Source organism: Cavia porcellus, unplaced genomic scaffold (assembly GCF_034190915.1).
Source record: "Cavia porcellus strain 051 isolate PalLab524CR breed Dunkin Hartley unplaced genomic scaffold, mCavPor4.1 scaffold_7, whole genome shotgun sequence".
Lineage (NCBI taxonomy): Eukaryota > Metazoa > Chordata > Mammalia > Rodentia > Caviidae > Cavia > Cavia porcellus.
Genome location: NW_026947490.1, coordinates 97,898,205 through 97,916,779, shown reverse-complemented (window position 1 = coordinate 97,916,779; position 18,575 = coordinate 97,898,205). Strand labels below are relative to the sequence as shown.

At 37.8% G+C, this 18,575-nt stretch overlaps 2 protein-coding genes across 4 annotated transcripts in view; one reads left to right on the top strand and one right to left on the bottom strand.

Moving 5' to 3' along the window:
* The window catches only part of Mettl24 (methyltransferase like 24), a 102,785-nt gene extending 99,462 nt beyond the window's left edge, over positions 1-3,323 (top strand). For all 3 annotated transcript variants that reach the window (XM_063254003.1, XM_063254005.1, XM_023563467.2), the window contains one exon: positions 2,650-3,323. In XM_063254003.1, coding sequence (XP_063110073.1) covers positions 2,650-2,964 — 315 coding nt within the window. In that variant the 3' untranslated portion in view covers positions 2,965-3,323. The remainder of the gene's footprint in view (positions 1-2,649) is intronic.
* Positions 3,324-6,656: 3,333 nt separating this feature from the next.
* Cdc40 (cell division cycle 40) overlaps positions 6,657-18,575 on the bottom strand; it is a 42,696-nt gene continuing 30,777 nt past the window's right edge. Inside the window, exons 11-15 of the mRNA XM_003466046.5 lie at positions 17,435-17,550; positions 17,069-17,202; positions 11,417-11,493; positions 9,912-10,056; positions 6,657-9,009 (exon numbers count right to left, since the gene is read on the bottom strand). Coding sequence (XP_003466094.1) covers positions 8,832-9,009; positions 9,912-10,056; positions 11,417-11,493; positions 17,069-17,202; positions 17,435-17,550 — 650 coding nt within the window. The 3' untranslated portion in view covers positions 6,657-8,831. The remainder of the gene's footprint in view (positions 9,010-9,911; positions 10,057-11,416; positions 11,494-17,068; positions 17,203-17,434; positions 17,551-18,575) is intronic.

Here is an 18,575-nt window from a genome sequence, read left to right as displayed (position 1 = left end):
AGGAATATTGTATTTAAAGTGGCCAAGATCCCTGGGGAGTGCCAGGGCAGTGGAGATGGAAGAAATAGTGAATTAATTTCCTTGTGTCCAATTCACAAGAATTAATTTAGCCTGCTGTGTGGCCCATGATCATTTTCATGTAGAAAAGTTTTTGTTTTCTACTTTTTTCCTATGATTCCTTTTGGAATTATTGACCCACAAACTGGGCAGAGGTCAAGTCTTCTGTAAGATGTGTCCGTGTCCTTGAAATGGTTACCCTTATCCTTTTGTTGGGTGGACCACAAAATATCGGAGATGAGGATGTGATGCCCTCTCTCATAGTCTCAGGACATTAGATAAAGCTCACTTTCTGGGAGCAATTATATGTAAGTTTTATGCCCTTTCTCAGCTACCCAACTCTGGAGTCATACAATGAATGTTTTCATAGGCACTGGGGACACTTTGCCTTTCTTGGGCAGAATGTTAGTGGCATCAGTTGGCGTTTTAAGGAATTGCTATTTGAGGTTCTGCGGTCACTTCTTAGGGTGACAGCCCCTGCTCCTTTGCAATGACTCCCTCCCAACTTGTATCTGAACACTGTCAGCTTTCATTTGTATGGTAAAATGATCCCCCTTGAAAAATAGTTCTCTACCATCCCATGTTTCCCCTTTATTCTATCTCACCTTGGATATAAACTTACATTCATTAAATGAACAGAGGATTGTGATACTTTTTTTTTCACCTGTACTGGTTTAGACTTTTAAAAGAAATCATAGTGTTACCAGCCACTTAGGTTGACACGCTCCAATATATTTGCTTGTCACTGACCAAATCAAAAGTGGCTATTTATTTTGGCGAAAAAAATTTAAAAAAAGATTTATTCAAATTTGTCTCCAAGGGAATGAAGGGGCCCATTTGCCTCAAATCGTGGTCTTTGTGTGTACACATGGGTAAGGTTCTTCAGTAAGGGGCAGAGGAGAACAGAAACACAGAAAGAGAACGCAGCTCCCCTCGCTTGGTGAGCTCACAGCTCACTGTCACCTTCTGGTAGGGAGGAAACTGGGCTCCAGCCTCCTGGGACCAGCATCTGTATATTCTGTCCATTTTGTTGAGCTAAGGAGGGGTGGGGATAGCTATTTTTGCCATAGCCTTGCAGAAGTTTGGAAAAGCCACTTGTCTTTAAAAGGAAAAAAAAATCTTACATTTAAAGTTCCATTTTGCAGTGCTGGTCAACTGAATAGGAATAGTAATTTTTCTACAGTGTAATATTCAGATATCTCAGAATTCTTTCGTTGGCTTTCCATCTGGATGGAGCTAGAGGGCAAAGAGACCTGTGAGATGATCCCAGTGGGTAGCAACCTTCTCAGTTTGTCCCTGTGGCCTCCATTCTGTCAGGGCATGGCCAGATTCTCTGGAGTAGCATTCAGATCATGAGGAGAGATGCAGGCATGGATCCACGCACTCCCATTTCTTCTTCTTGGACATTCATTCACACTGAACAGAAACCAAGAGCATCTGTAACCAGATAGAGTCCTGTGAGGCGTTTTTCCAAGTTCTTGATGTCCTGAACTAAGAATAAGACACACAGAAAAAAGGCAGAAAAGTAGGTTCTGCAGAATATTAGTGAGCCAGTGAAAAGACGCACAGTGGCCCTACGGAAAAGGGGCAGGGGTCTGTTGTGTTCGGAATTCCTAGGTTTTCTCTCCTTTAGGCAAATAGAGTGCTGGGAAAGTCCTCCTGTCAAGCACTCACTTGGTGTCATATCACATGTAAACTCTCCTGTCAGATAATTTGCTTCTTGTTATACGTAACTAAAGGATCGGGAATGGTGTCCTTTGATTGATTGTGCCCACAGGCAAAGGAAGGATTGAAAAGAACTTGTTTCTGATTAGTTCTGTATACAGTAATGACGGCAGTCACTGTATTAGGATTCCCTCCCCACATGAGCGTCCCTCATCCTGTTGTCCTGTTTTAGGTCTGTTTGATGACCACCTGACATTTCATTATCTATATATTATTAACATTTGGCATGAAGTGATGTAGGGATTTCAAGTCATTAGGGGCCCCTGGAAAACAACCTGCAACTTCAAAATTTAGAAAGTTCTGCTCCCCTGAGAGCACTGTAAAGCTCTTTGTTAATCAGATTTCCACCACTGTGACAAAATACCTGAGTTAAATCAACTTTTAAAGGAAGCTAGATTTATTTGCTTATGGTTTCAGAAGTTTCGGGCCATGCTCCCTGGCTCTATTGTTTTCAGGTCTGTTGTGTGGAAAAGTGTCATAGTGGGGAACATAGAGTAGAGTAAGCTGCTCATTAGACAGCGCCCAGGAAGGGATCGGGGTAAAGTATAATCTTCAAGGACATCCCTCTTCCAGGAATTCTGCTTCTTTCAATCAGGCAGCATCTACTAAAGTTTCTATCACCTTGAAATTGTTCATTATATTATGAATCCATGAATTGATTAATCTATTTGTGAGGCCAGAGTACCCATGATTCAACTCTCAGGGACCCCACCTCTGAATACTGCTGCGTTGGAAACCAAGCCATTAATGCACGAGTTTCCAGGGAAACATTTAAGATCCAAATTATAATGAACTTCTTATATGAAGATGGTATATTTAATAGTGGTTTATCAAATTTTCTAATTTCATTTCATTGCTGTGTTACAGATTGATGTTCTCAAGGCAGATCTGGAGAGCGCAGAATGGAAAGTTTTGGAAAATCTTATTCTGGAAGATGTCCTTGAGCAGATTGGACAGCTCATCTTTGAGATTCATCTCCACTGGCCTGGGTTTGAGGTCAGCGGTAGTGACAGCAGTGTGGTGCGATTCTGGTACAGTCTGCTCAAAGAGCTGGAACAGAAGGATTTCAGGCTTTTTCACAGTTACAAAGATTTATCTAAACCTCAGCTCTTCCTGAAGAAGGCTATTTTCAATGCTAGTAGCTGTTACACTTTGAGTTGGGTGAATACAAGATGGAAATAGGATATAGGACTTCATCAAAACACAAGGAAATATTTTGCAGACTTGAACATGTGCACTTTTCTGGTCATCCAGCCTCTCACTGGCCTGATTGTAGGCAGGGCTTGTGTTATTGTTTCCATAGTTATGTACCCTGCCACATGATGTGTGACAGGGCAGTTCATATTTGTTAAAGGGATGAACTCTGTCATGCCCATTTGCCCAGATGCAGGCTCTTTGTCTTCTTGCCTTTGGAGTGGGAATGTTTGTCCTCCTTCACTATCATTAGGAGCTAAATCTCCAGTTTATCCAGCGTTCTCTGACATTCATTATGTACCTAGAGTCCATGAATTTACAAACATTAAAGTTATATAAATTTTCCATTTTTACTGAGTTGTTATTCCTAAATTCATTGTCCATGTTTTCAGATTGGGTCTTTCATCTGACTTCATTCAAGTCATCTCTTTTAAGGTTCTGCTTGTCTACCTAATCAGTGACATTCTTTACAGCCTTGTGGACATCAAAATTCCTTCTCAGTCTTTGCTGAAGCCACACTGAACTTTGTAAGAATGACTGATGCTGGTTTCTGGGAATTCAGACACACCAGATTTTGACCTGAGTTTTAAAAAACAAGACTATCAACAGCTTCGATGCAAGAGTCTTTTTGTATTTAGCCTTAAATTCCTTTATTCTTAAAAACCAAAGTGTCCTCTGCCTCTTCTGCTTTCCAGGATGAATCTCTGCCACAGACTTGCTTATGCCATCAGATCTTTATTTTTTAAACACACTCAACATTAAGTACATTTTTTTTTACTACCAGTTGATATCATTTATAAGACTATGTCCTGAAAATCAAAGTCTCTTCCCCAGTGATTCAGTGGCTCCAATCCTTTGTGTGTATTAAAAAAAAAATTAAGCAGAACATGTAGGTTCTCAACGGTTCTAAAGATTTCTGTGTATAGGACTGGAAATGCTCCTATGAATGCTATTCAAAAAAATTCTATTTTGAACAAATTAATTAGTGTAAAATAAGACAAACTGATTAAGTATATTTCTGGCATTTTTTTTCATCCTAAAACTGTGAAAACTAGGTACATCATTCAAGCAATTTTGGGAAGAATAGAATATTGAGTACTTTATCTTGTCTCCTAGTCTTTTTTTCTTGTCTTTTTTCTTAACTTGCTTCTACCCTTAGACATTCTGAGTACTGGCTTTTTGTTTCTTGTAATGGTTTTTTTTTTTTTTTTTTAATGTTCTTCAAATAATAAACCAACATATAGTAGACTGGGGTATTCTCATTAACTCGAGTTCAAGAAAACAGAATTCCTGAATTGTGGATTTTTTAAAAAATATGATTTTGATTTTGCAATTCATAAAGCACAATAAAAGTTGTTGAGTTGAGAGGACCAGCTTGAATAAGTGTGATGTGAGGTGGCAGCTCAGTCCCCTTAGTGTAGAGACTCATGCTGAACCGAGGGCCTGGGTGCCACAGCAGGGGTGCAAAGCCCTCACTGTTGGCACAATGGAACCATCACTCAACATTAACCCAGAAGGGAAGCATTCAGGTTGAATTGCAGTGTTGGTACTTTATGGTAACTATATGGACTTTGGGTTGCAGTTTGGACACTCAGTCTCTAAAAGGTTCACCATCACTGATACAGGGACTTTAAATGTGCAGAATAATCCCTGAAAGCTCTAAAGTGGTTTGTTCCTTTCGTTTGTAGGATGTCATCTTCAAATTAAATCTACCTTTAGTCCAATCTGTTTGGATTACTTACAGATTTTTTTCATGAAAAATGTCCACACTCAAATGAATACAGTAAATATTCTCTGAAGTGTGGAATGTACTAGTCGTAAGTGCCTACTCTGATCAGCTTTTAGATGTGTCCATACCCGTATCAAGATCTTTAATTCACAGAATGGAAGATTTATGGCATTCCTGGAAGCTTCTATGTATAAAGCAAGTTAACTAATTAATCCAGATCGGTGGTACAGAACATTAACTTCATCATACTATATATATCTGAAGCAAGAAGGGATGTACTGTTAACAGGAATAAATTATAAACACACCCACCCATACCCACCTATTCCACCTACGAGGCAGCCTGTTCAATAGTTATCCATTTTTATGTATGCTTACTCCCTTCTTGGGCAGTTTGATGGTTGGTAGGGTTTCCCTGCCTCTTGAATTGATTGTTTACCATGGAGACATTTCCTAACTTTCACAGTATTACCAATTGTGACTAGACAATTCTCTGATGGGGTGGAGGGTATTGTAAGATGATCAGCAGCGTCACTGACCTCTACCCACTAGCTGGTGGGAGCAACGTCCTCACCCCTCAAATTGTGACAACCAAATGCCTGCAGACAGTGCCAAATGTTCCCTGCAAGGCAAAACTATCCACTGTGTCTTGCTTATTCTGCATATTGATTCTTCTACAATCCACTAAGAATCAATGAATGCAGATGTCCAATGTGAGAAATATGCATCTGTGATAAGGTATCAGTTATTCCAAGTCTCACACTGAGATCCACACTTAAGACTGCTAATGGACATTGTGATCGGACACCCCTTTACACTCCTTTCCCGGTGCCCGAGTTCATCGTGCTCCCCCAGTTATTCACTGTGTTCTGAATGCCACATCCTGGTAAGCAGCATACCCCAGAGGTAGCAGAAGGCCAGGTTTGGGTCATGTGGACCTTCTAGAAGCCTCTGTGAGTTGCTGGTGTGATGATCCTCAGGATTGTCTCTAAGTATTTGTTATACACTGTGTCAACCTGAGAAATTTAGAAGTTTAACTAAAAGGCTCGGCAGGGAGCCAGGATCCTTAATTTCATAAATATCCTCATCCTGTCAAGAGGAGGGCACAGGGATTTTGTGAGCGCTGGGGCCTTCAGTGGCTGGAGGTGGCCTGCATGCAATATAAGGGAGGAAAGTGGCTTGTTCTTTCTCCACTTTTTGTTCTGCTGCCTTGAAGGGTTGCCCTGGTGCCACGCCTTGGAGCCAACTGATTATGGACTGAAACCTCCACAAACTGAGCTAAATAAACAAACCTTTCCTTCTTTCATTTTGGGTGTTGAGTATTTTGTCCCAACAACAAGAGAAAAGTAAATGGTCAGTATTTCTCTTGGAGGCAGTTTATAAAGTGTCCTCAAGAACCATTCTATATAATACTTTCTACTTAGGAATAAGACTGATGCTACTTCCTTATTCTTTATTTTAAAATTGGCCTCAGTGAGCACAAAGTATTTCCAGCTTGTGCTTCAATATTTAAATATTCAAGTAAATCTTTCACCAAAGCATCACTTTTATTCTAACTTTGAAGAAGGAGATATGTACTGAGTGTGACAAAAAGGTTGCAGTCAGGACAAGGAGCCAGTTGGTAACTACTTCAAATGAGAACAGTAAGATCTCAAGAATTTCTTAGCTGTGAAAAAGCTGTACTCATTTGTGTGTTCTAAAATGGGTTTAACCATGCTTTAGTGTACCACGAAATGCCCTAAATGTACTGCCTTGTATTTTATCGTAGTAACTCCATTAATATATGAAATATTTTACCCTCATCTCTAAAAATTTGTTTCCATTTAAGTTTATAAATGGTTTAGTGTGGAAATTAATTGATCCAGCCCACGAATCAATTCGTGGGGTGTATACCTGGAGGGGGAACGGGGATGAATAAAACAGGGTGGGAGACAAAGAGAGAGGGACACAAGTTGAGGAGTCCAGTCAAGTCTCGTTTATTCAGGAAGTGGTTGCAGCTTTTATGGACCAAAGGCGGGCTGGTGGGACAGGAAGAGGCTACGGGGTGGTTTCTGATGGGTCATCGTCACCTCCGGGTATGTGACGTAAGCAGGAGAGGATTATGGTTAATGTAGGCAGGTGCATTATGTGCCCATAAAGAGGGAGAGGCAGGGAGGCAGCAATGGGGCTGTCGTGCCGCTCCCTACAATTAATGATAAACATTTCAACATTTTTTATAAAAGATGCTTTATTCAAAAATAGGATATTTTCAAAACAGAGAAAATTTATGTACACTATCTTGTTTAGAAACAGTCAAAACCACAATAAAATAAATCCAGATTTAGAAATTATGATTTGTAACTTACACAACACTGGTGCTGAACAACAGTTTAGATGTATGATTCTTTTTGCCACATCTCATTTTATTAATTCACACTTGTTAAACTAGTGGCCGGAACTAAGGAAAGCGCTTGATTTTCTCCCTCTTAACTGCCTCTTCCTGGCTGTAGATACAAAGAAATGGCAGCAGCTAGGCAGGATGCTTCTGTTTCTTTGGATCATGTGTGTCAAGTACATCTCTGTTTTTATTTTCTTTGAAATGTACTTATATGTGGATACAGAGCCTGGTCAGTTTATCAGCCCTCTTTCCTTTTTTGTGGTCCCAGTCCTTTTTAAAATTTTGCTAAGTTGCCCTGGCTGGCTCAAATTTGTGATCCTCCTGCCTCTGCTTTCCAGAAAGCTGGGTTAACAAGGTGTTTACCATTATGCCTGTCTGACCAGGATTTAAATTATAACTTAAAAATGGAAGCTCTCTGAAGACAAGAAGCATGCACTCCTGTGATAACAAAAGACATGGAGCTTAACGCTCAGAGGTTACCAGCCTTCAACATAATTTTGCTTCTTAAGTCAGCACTTGAGAGCAACTCTCAACCAGTCTTTATTTTTAGCAGGGTACTGAACTATTTCAAACCACATTCAAACACCTAATAAGAGTTACTAAAACAGAAGTGGCTTGTCAAACTAAAGTGCTTTTAGCTAATGTAATCAAGAGACCATCCTAATTTTATAAACTGAAGCTTTTAATCTATTTTCTTTTTTAATCAGGGTCACTGCTTTTCAAACTGTGAAACCCAAGCCACTTTCTTGTAGTGTCAATTTTTTTCAGATTTAGGAAAAATTTTTTTCTAGCCTTAAAAATTCTGCATATGTGTTACAATCAAAACCCAGTGTCATTTTAAAGATAAAACATGAATTCAAAGAAATCACATGTTGGCATTTTGGACCATGCCTTCATAATCCGTCTCCTATGAGGAGGACTTCAGAAGTGACACTGCTCAAGCAGTGACCCTGGGGACCCTGATTGCTTCAAGAGTAGCCAGGTCCTTACTGACAGTGAACAGAAAACGCAAAGCCTTGGCTCATTCTCTTGAGTTCCATCTTCAAAAATAATGGAAGTGTTTGCTTAAATATGTAAGTCCTCTCTATAATGATCAGGAAGAAAGTCAAGAAAAGAACTCCTGACTGAATTTTATTTTATATTGTTTAATATTTAGAGGAATGTTGCAGTAAAAGGTTGCTGATTTGCAAATAAAAATATATACAATTCATGTCATAAAAAAAACGTGGAACTCATGAGGGCCAAAATTTTGTTTAGATCTTGACCCACTAAATGTAATGGAAGTGGTTTTAGTCTTCTTTCAAATATGTACTGGATTACATCATCTTTGTCCTTTACTGTTCTCCTGATTGAACAGGTAGGTAAGTATAAGGTACCTTCTTTAGTCATGAATTACGTTATTTCCTAAAGGATCCCAAATCTAGTAGGGATTCTTTTTTGAGACCAAAGAAGAACCTTTTGGTAATACATGGGAATTCAATCTAAACTGCCTCTCAACAATACTTATCACATAGAAAGTCAATGGTTTATTCATTGTATAAATAGCATACATAAAGAGCAAAATGAAATTGCCAGTGACATTATATGAGGCAAATTTATGAAGCTTTTTTTTAAACAGTCAGCTTCGTAAGGCCATGTAAGGAAAACATTACCTATAAATCAAGTTGTTATCCAACACATTTAATAATTAAATACAGTTAAATATGACATTGGATCAAAAATGATCCTAGTAGTTTAAGGACTAATCTCATTAATCCCACAGTTTAATGACACCATCCCAGCCACAGGTGATGACCTTAGATGTCTCATGCGGGTGCCACACTGCACCTATGCATACTTTATCATGAGCTTTAAATCGACTGTAGAGTTTGGTGGTCTTCCAGTCCCAAATGTTTAATTTTCCATTTCCATCTCCTGAAATCACATAGCTGTCAAAAAAAAGTCAAATTATTCAAAACACTGGAAAATGATAAAGTGGATCAAGAACAGTGACAGATTTTCTCTCCATTTTAACATAAAAGAAATCAATGAGAATATACAACACTCAAAATAAGGTAGAACATGACGTCTCTAACAGGAATGTCTACAAAGTAACTTTCTAATGAACTGCGTATCTTAGAAAATTACTTTAATTGGGAAGACTGGAATCCTGGGGCCACAATGAATGCCTCACCATCAGTCTCTGAACAGTCAAACGGTGTATGTGAATCGATTCAATACAGCCAGGAGACACAGCCTGTGGTATCGTAAGCGCTCGCTGGCTTCAACACCCTCTGAATACACCTGTGTCTGAATCGGCATCGTGTAAGGCCCAGTTGCGGGGCTATACATACAAAGCTATAGACTTCTGAATTACTTCTACCTATATATTTTAACTGAGAATGGGGCATGAATGCAGAATTTGAGTTTTAGCAAGACTATAGGCATCACAAATACAGTGTGTCCTAGAAATATTCAAAAGGTAGATTTCAGTTTCCAACATAAATGAGCTGTAGTGGCAGAACCGTTACTGTCAGTGTTGTGATATGAAATTAATTCTTCTAGTATTCATTCAATCATAGCAATACAGTGATCACAGTATTCCTAGCTTTGCTGAGAAAAGAGAAACTAAAGCATTTGTGACATGGACAGCCATTTGGTAGGTGATTAAAGGGCACAGGCCTACATAACAGAAGGAGATATAGTTACACAGAAACCTAAAGAAAAGCAAAATGTAATTTTCATCACTTGTTCTTACTTTCCTAGTGTTTTGATATATTATGCAGTTTTCATACAATTATCCTTTTGTCAATATTTGGATATGAGATGAGATCAGAAGATTTAAACTTACCTCATGTCTGGTGAAAAGTCCACTTGACAAGCATAGCCTGCTACCATGTGGCCTTTAAAAATTTTTTTCTTGTTCAGTCTGAATCTGTTCTGTGCTCCAAATATTAAGATTTGGTTATCCATTGATTGGCATGCTAGCCATTTACCTATAAATTCAATAAATGAGACATTTGAGAGAGACTGGAAAATTAAAACTATTTTCAGTATATTCACAATCATTATCATTCTTTTTGCTTCCAACTACTTTCTCATACTAGAAAATAAATTTAACATACGATCTGTAAAGTGTTACAAATAATGTGACTGGCAAGAGTTATTTCATATAAAGTAATGGATTCTATTCATACAATCCTATTATCATTGAGTACTCTTCATATAAAAGCTTCTTTCTTTAAAAACATATAGAAATTCCAAGTTTAGTGTTAATAGAACCAAATTAAAGGTTAGGAGGTGAAATTAATTTGTAATAAATATAGTAAACAGAACTGTGGGAAGAGAGACCTATCTGGTAAGTGAAATAAATAATTAACTCTGATGAGAAACACAGGTTTATCAAATAAAACAACTAAAAAAAGATATGACTAATACAGTTACACTAATTGTTTTTGAAAGGGCATGATGCTTTTATCCACCCACGATACATCAAAGCCTCTAGACTGCAGTATTTACTTGTATTCCACACACTCGTTAACACTGACTGAGCTGGTAAATGGCTTTATCCAAGACAGCGCGCAGTATTTGTAACAGGAGTTTAAAAATATTATAGGAAAAATATATTCCTGTGACAGAGTACATGATACAGCACTTACCAAAGCAGGATCCAATTTAGCTGGTCTTAAGAATGACGGGCACTTGCAAACTGTCACTAATCTGCCTGTGAGATGCCCAGGCCGAGGTCAAGCTCTTCCTTGCTACTTCACCATGGTTTTACATGTTTGGTAGCTATGTGACTAAGTGGCAGCTCAAAGATCGTGTTCCCCAACCACAGATCCTCTCCTTTAATGCCCTGTGCAGAGCTCTGATTATCTGTCAGTACCACAAGATAACTTGTACTAAAGGCAGTGTCTTCTTAAACAGGAAGCAGTAGTACAAGGATTTATCACTTTTACTTTTGCTGAGATCTTTTGCAGTGCTAAGGTGTTCTCATCATGCATAATCATACCAAAATTTCCTACGCCCTTGGAAGAGCTTCCTAAACGATACATTAAACTTGATTTGTTGGAAGCAGAACTATTAAGACAAAAACATTTGATTATCAGAATGAAATTCTTAAGATGCTCAGGCAATGTGAGCTATAAATCATTATTTTTTCAAAACGAGAAGTGGATAAGGTGCCTCACATATGAAAAGCAGTCATTATCTCTACAACACCGAAAAGATTTTCTTCTACAAGTTATGGTGGTGTGGCAACTCTTCCTAAAGGGAATTACCAAAGTTTTTATGAATGTAACAATTACAGCAAATCTTGGAGCTCATAAAGAACACATTCACACTCTACCAACTCACCGTTTGGAGACAAAGTGACTGCAGGCATCGAGTGCATACTAGGTTCAGCTATGTACTTGAAATCCACAGGGATATCCCTAAAAGTTCCAAATAGCAGATCAGAACAAGTAATTTTAGAAAAGGCTTTTAGAAGAATTATCTCTGAAACAAAGAACAGTATCCAAATAAAAGCAAACTCTTCAATAAATTATACATTTACTCAATGACTCAAGTTCACCTTTTTTATGGGACAGTACTCCACTGTGTGTAAATGCCCTATTTTCTTGATCATTTTATCTGCTGGTGGACATACAGGCTGCTTCTAAGATTTAGTTATTATGAATTGTGCTGCCTATAAACACAGGTATATATGTATGATGTCTACAACTCTTTTGGGAAGACACTTAAAAGGTCAACGGAGGGGGTTAAATGGAATTTCTATTTTTAGGATTTTTTTCCCTTCTATTTTTAGTTTTATGAGGAATCTCCATACTGATTTCCACAGCAGTCGCTAGTTTACATTCCCATCGACAATGTAAAAGGGCTTTTTCCTCACAGCCTCCCCAGCCTTTGTTATTCTGCTTTCTTGATGACAGCCATCCTTTCTGAATCTCAGTGTTGTTTTAACTTGCATTTCTCTAATGGCCAGAGATGCTAAACCTTTTTTTTGGTACTAGGGATCAAACTCACAACCTTGCACTTGCCAGGCAGGTGCTTAGGCCACAGAGTTAAATCCCCGGCTCTTACTAGCCATTTTTACTTTTTCTGAGAGGTGCCTATTTGTTTCATTTATCCACATGTACTAATAAAAACTTAAAAAACTGTACAATGGTGGGCAGAACAAGTCATTCTAACGAGCCTAGGGGTAATGCTATTTTACACGCTAATCAGCCTTAACACATTACTCTGTGAGCAGCTGAGAATGCTAAAACCACCTCGATAGCCGGCAGAGCTGTAGGATTTATGTACAGCTTTAATCCATCTTGAAATGACCAAGGACACAGAGGTTAAGTACTTGGTACCTAGACTATTTTTGCTTTACAATGTAGTGCATTTAAAAACGTACGGTACAGGAGAAAAAGCATTAAGAACAAAAACTCATGGGAGTAATACAAAGGCTTAAACAAAAACAACAAAAATGCAAACCTAGTCACATTTATAGCCCTCAAAAATTCGAAGATTATTTTTTTAATTCTGAATTGTAAAAATTCAGTAATTCTGAAAGGAATTTTGATCTTATTGCTTGAGACTAGCAATGTTTTTTACAGTCATGTGTGGGAAATGTAATCTGAGGAGCAGTGGAACAGGAAACAGCAATTTCAGCTTGAAGCTGCGGTTCAAATTCCAATAATGCCATTAATTAGAAAACAATAAATATTTGCTTCATGTAAGAATTTTCTCTGTCCATTTATCCAACCATGTAGAAGAAGAACAAATGAGTAGAGAAAAGGTTTGGTTAGAAGAAAATAATTTCACATATAACCATGGAAGTAACATTTGTCAGATCTCCAACCTTTCACGCTCTAAAAAGCACTAAGAACTGACATTCACAATGACCCAAATCTACCCAAAAAACAAGCTTCAGTCTAAAAAAGCTTCATGCTTTTTTTCTCATCTTATTTGCTAGTGGGCTAATAATTTTATAATATGGATGGAAACATCAGAGCCTTGTCTTAATTAACCACAGTGCAAGTACATGTTAGTCAATGTTGTACCACACATGGACAAAAAATTCACATGAACACTTAATTGAAGAAATCTTCGTACAACAAGCTCTGGAACAAGAACTGAAGCTGAACTATCCCGTGTATTTCATTATTTCTAGTAAAAATGTCTGCAGGCATACAGTAGTTAAATTTAATAACACTATTTTCTAATTAGGTACTGTAATTCAGCATAAGCTAAAAACAATATGTAAATGAATTCACAAAAGAAATTAACACAGGTCTATGAAATTTTAAAAAGAAGAAACATTAATATTTGTCAGCCTGCATAAAATTTCAAATTATTATTTTACTAAAATGAGTATCTTTGTGAGAAAACATGTCTACATTTCATGCATTAAGTGATTAAAATATCACGGCTGCCGATTATCTAATATAACCTCCAACTCTCCTTCAGTACCACACAACTTAGTTTGTACTGTACAGTCTGCTTAAGAAAGCCAAGTTTCCTTACGTTTGTTTCCTGTATCACTGCCAGTCACAGTAGGTTTAGAGCAAGGAAGTTTGGTAAACACCACTCACTTGGAGGCTCCTCTGCCGGTGATTTCCCTGCAGTGGGATCAGCTCTGCTTTGAGGTGATTAGGGCTCCCTTCTATACAAGCTGCCAGGAGCCCTTGTAATTTCTGGGGATAATGAGCTGGTTTGCGTCCTGCTTCCCTTTGTACAACAATTGATCCTTACATTTCTTGCTTTTTCACAAATCAAACCAGATGCAAGGTTGTTTTCAGTTCACTCACTCCCCTATCTAACAACAGTCAAGAACTCAAGTTTTGGAATCACTTGACCCGAGTTTAAATATTGGCCCTTTTGTGTCCCATATAACCTTAGGCAAAATACTTAAATCTATATAGTATCCTTATATAAAAAATGGGAATAACAACTCATAACACTGTTTTGCATAGTAAGAGTTCATACACAAATGTTCAGCACAGATTGGCAAGTATAAAGGACTTCATAAATGTAATGTCATGAGTGATTCCGACAGCTGTGATGGCTGACTGGTTGTGTCAACTTGAGTAAGAAGCTCGACTGAAGTGGCTCAGCAATCCCACTCCCTAGGGCAGCTTGTGGCCTGGATGGTATAACGGGGAAGGGAAGCAGGATGGATCCATGTCTGTTTCTTCGAAGGAGCTCCAGTCTTCACCTTCTCCTTGGATGTCTGCTCCCGGCTTCCAGAGCAGACTCTTCAGTCTTCCACTGCAGAGCCACTGGCCTCCTGATACGGACTCGCACTGCACACTGCAGTGAGCTCCAGGCCTCAGACTGGATCCTCTGCACTCTTCCTCTGAGGGTGGTCTTATAAACCAATCTTGTAGTTTCTTATATATTTGAATATCTTGTGTTATATCTGTTTCTCAAATTAACACTAATACAATGCTGATGACTTCTGATAGTAAGAGTAAAGGGAAATCTAAAGGGTATCATGATTCATAACAAAACAGTATTATGGAGCCAGGCATGGTGGCATATGCCTGTAATCCCAGCACTCAGGAGGCTGAGGCAGGAGGATTGTTGCAAATTCTAGATCAGCCTTATGTACAAAGTGAGCTCAAGGCCAGCCTGAACTGCATAGCGAGACCCTGTCTCAAAAAGCCAAAACAAACAAACAAACAAACAAAAAACCACAAAAAACAAAAAAACAACTGCCCCCAAGCCCCCCAATACCCCCAAACCAGTATTATGACCTTTTAGGAGTATGAGATCTGGGAGAGAAAGCATTTTGCTGGCCAACACTCTACTTCAAAAATACAAGCATTCTTAAACTCTGTAGCTGGTACATAATTCAAAAACCTACCAACTTATTTTACATTGCTTCTATATTTTAAAATGGAGCTAAAATATCAGCTGAAGGTAGAAACAGGTGTTATGTTTGGGCCTAATTAAAATGGTAATATATATAAAAGAAAACATGTATACATATGTTTAAGAAAGCACTGTGCAAATTATGTAGGGTGGTTTATAAAAAATGTATTTTTCATATCAGATTCTCTGTAAGAAAACATTTTAAAGCAAGAAAAGTTTAAGTTATGAGGCAGTTCTCGAACCATAACCCTTTAGGATGATACAATCCAAAGCATGAACAAAATATATGGTCAATGTTTAAGTTAAAAAATTTGTCACAGTAAAAGGCACATGCCCCTGATTCCTCGTCCCCACTTTAAGCTCACTCTGCTATCACTCCGGCCATTTTCCAAAGCAGCTCTGGAAGTTCTCTTTCATGAGTGTCGTTAGCTGCAGTCATGGTTGCTTTAATGTCCTGAACTGACTCAAAATGTTTCAGCCAAATTCTGTCAAATAAACATTAAGCTGTGTCCTTAGCCACTTTCATGACTAGATCTAGAACTGTGTGACTTCTGACTTTTGCCCAAAGTCAAAAGTACACCTTTTAGGGGCTGGAGATTTAGCTCAGCGGCGTAAGCACCTGCCTTGCAAGTGTGTGGTCATGAGTTTGATCCCCGGTTCAGATAAAAAAGAAAAAGACAAAAAAAAAGTACGCCTTTTGAATCAATTCAGGACAGTAACACAGCCATGACAGCACAACTGAAAACGCTCACAAAAGAGGACTTCAGGAGCTGCTTCAGAAAGTGGCAAGGATGATGTAGTAAGCGCGTTCACTGATAGGGAGAATACTTTGAGAGGGATTGGTGGCACTAGATCATTTACTACAATGCATTTAAAAAAACTAAACTCACTGTATTTTGCATCATATCTCATATATTAAGACTGTTTGTATCTGGTAACCTGAGCTACTCTTGAATACAGTATGCAATATAACAACCATTGTTAAATTCCTATCAGCTTGTCTTGAAATCCTGTATCACTGTGGTTTTTGTTGTACGCTTCTTTTGTTTTTTCTATCTTCTCTTTAAAATTTAAAAAAAAAAAAAAAAAGACTCCATATAAAGTCCTGTCAACTGTAACAGTTGGAAGTAATCTAAAGGTTTGGTGGGAGAGTAAGTGTAGGAGTAAGTGCAGTTAAATTACACAGCAGCTTTGATTAGCATCTAAATTGTCCTGACAATGGTAAGGCCTGCTCAGCTGCCCAAAGGGATTTGGTTTGAACAGGAAACCACAGACTGTGGCTCCAGGCTGCCCACTTTTTCCTAAAGTGTAACAATTTCTGGGGGTGCTCTGAAGTACATTCTAGTCCTTGCAAGGCTATAATCATAGTCGAGCCATGCTTCGTAACTGAATATAAAAACAAGCTGGTTCCAACCACACGTTTATTGTAACAAAAAAAACATAGTGTCTTTGTTTGCAACTAAATTATAGAACATGACCTACGATACTTAACAAAACTAGCTTTAGTATTTCTTGATTTTATAAAAATTTTTTTTTTCCTCTAAAAAAGCAATTAACCAATATATTATGATGGTATTCTATAAGCAAAACATTTGTACAAGTGTGCTGATATGGGGCAATGTTAAGTGATGAATAATCACAAAACAGACATTAAAAAGATGATACATCAGGATTTCTCTGGGTTTGTTCTAAGGCTAGGATCTTATGCTTAGTCCTTACATAACACAAAGCAGAACCTGGAGAGTCTGCCTGCCAGTCATTTTGCAAAGATGAGTAAGATATAAAACATGGAAGATACCACAGTACAGTAATTATCATCATGGTAATAAAAGCATCTCAAAAGTAACAGCCTCTGAAAAGGTAATCTAAAGGCCATGAAGGTAGTACGCTATAATTTTTATTTGTGGTTACTTAAATTAAAACAATTTAATTGGCTAGAGAGGATCATAGTTGCAAAAATATTCAAATTGGTGCATATTATTAGCCTTTTTCTTTGGCTACAATTTTTTTGGTATCTGGGATCAAACTCACAACCTTGCACTTGCCAGACAGGTGCTTACGCCATTGAGCTACATCCCGGCTCTGCCTACAAATTTTTAATTGCTTTCTTTATATAAAGCACATTTTCTACTAAGGGAAACTTACCATTCCCAAACTCTCAGGCTCTTATCATCAGACGTACTCACAAATCTTCTGTTCTCATCAACAAAAACAATGGTGTTGACAGCTCCCAAATGTCGATCATACTCCTGAACAATTTCTCCACTTCGAATGTCCCACTGTACAGCAGACAAGGCATAAAAGCAACAGGTTTATAAAAGCCAATGAAGATGTTTTTCTGGAAAGTACAGGGAAAAGATCTAGAACTTTTTTTTATGAATTGACAACTTTTTATTAAGCACAGAATATCAGGAATCCCTAAAAGCAGCAAACATTAAATGAGTTAACATTCTGTGCTCCATTCCCCATTATAACACATAATCTTAATAAAAATAATGCAAAAAGACTCACCTGCACAATCTTTTTATCAGACATCCCAGCCACAAAGAGATTTTGTTTATCTTCATCAGGATTAAATTTGACACAATAGGGTACTTTTCGGTTTGTGAATCTTGATATACACTGTCCTAAAAATGAAGATTCAAATTAAATAAAATTAGACCACTTAGGGATAACGGTAGCCTTAAGATCTAGTGGTCATTTGTTTAATAAAATATAAGAGCATTTTACACTGTTTCTTTTCACAGATTTTTAATGATTAAAAATAATTTTTCAAAAGTTAATCTGTACTATCAAACGTTGAACAGGTAATTATAATTTCATTCATAACAGCAATACTTGACACAATAAAAAAGAGGCACAAACCCCATAAGTGACTCTCATATTAACTGAGCGAAAGAAGCAAGAAACAAAAGAGGAAATATGGTATGATTCTATCTATCAGAAGTCCAAAACAGGCAAAATGAACCAATCAGTAATGACAGAGTAGCTACTACAATCACAGGGAACAGACTGGAGAAGGGTATAAGAAACCATACTGAGGCACTAAACTGTTCTAGGTCTTGATCATTCGGTATTTAAAACAAATTCAAACATATGCTTATTAAAAAAGATTGCTGAATATTTATGAATTTTATACACTTTACATATACTATATTTTGATTTTAAAAAGAGCTTGGGGTGGGGGACTCAGCCTTGCTGTATACAAAATAACACTGCCCACAGCTTGGACCAAACACGTAAGGAACCCATCATAGTGACTCTCAAGCTCTTCAAATGATAGCTGTATGGTCAGAACTAAACACAGAACTGAGCGGCTACCGAGGTGAAAACACAGGCTTCAACACTGGGGACAGCGGTCTAAATGCAACTCTGCCTGTGACTCTGGAAAGTTACCTTTATGTCTTAGTTTCTTATCTATTATGTAATGATGGCACATCAATTACAGGAATAGATAAAGACTGAATGACACACTGCATATAAATGCCTTGCATAATGCCAGCTGGCAAACATTTAGTTACCTGTATTCCCATCACCCTTAAAATTCAGTATGATAAAAATAGTTTAGCCACAAAATATTAATGGAATCAATGTAGTTGCAAATGTGTAAAGCCAGCTGGCCCGTGAGAGTTCAGAACTACATTTTAAACCA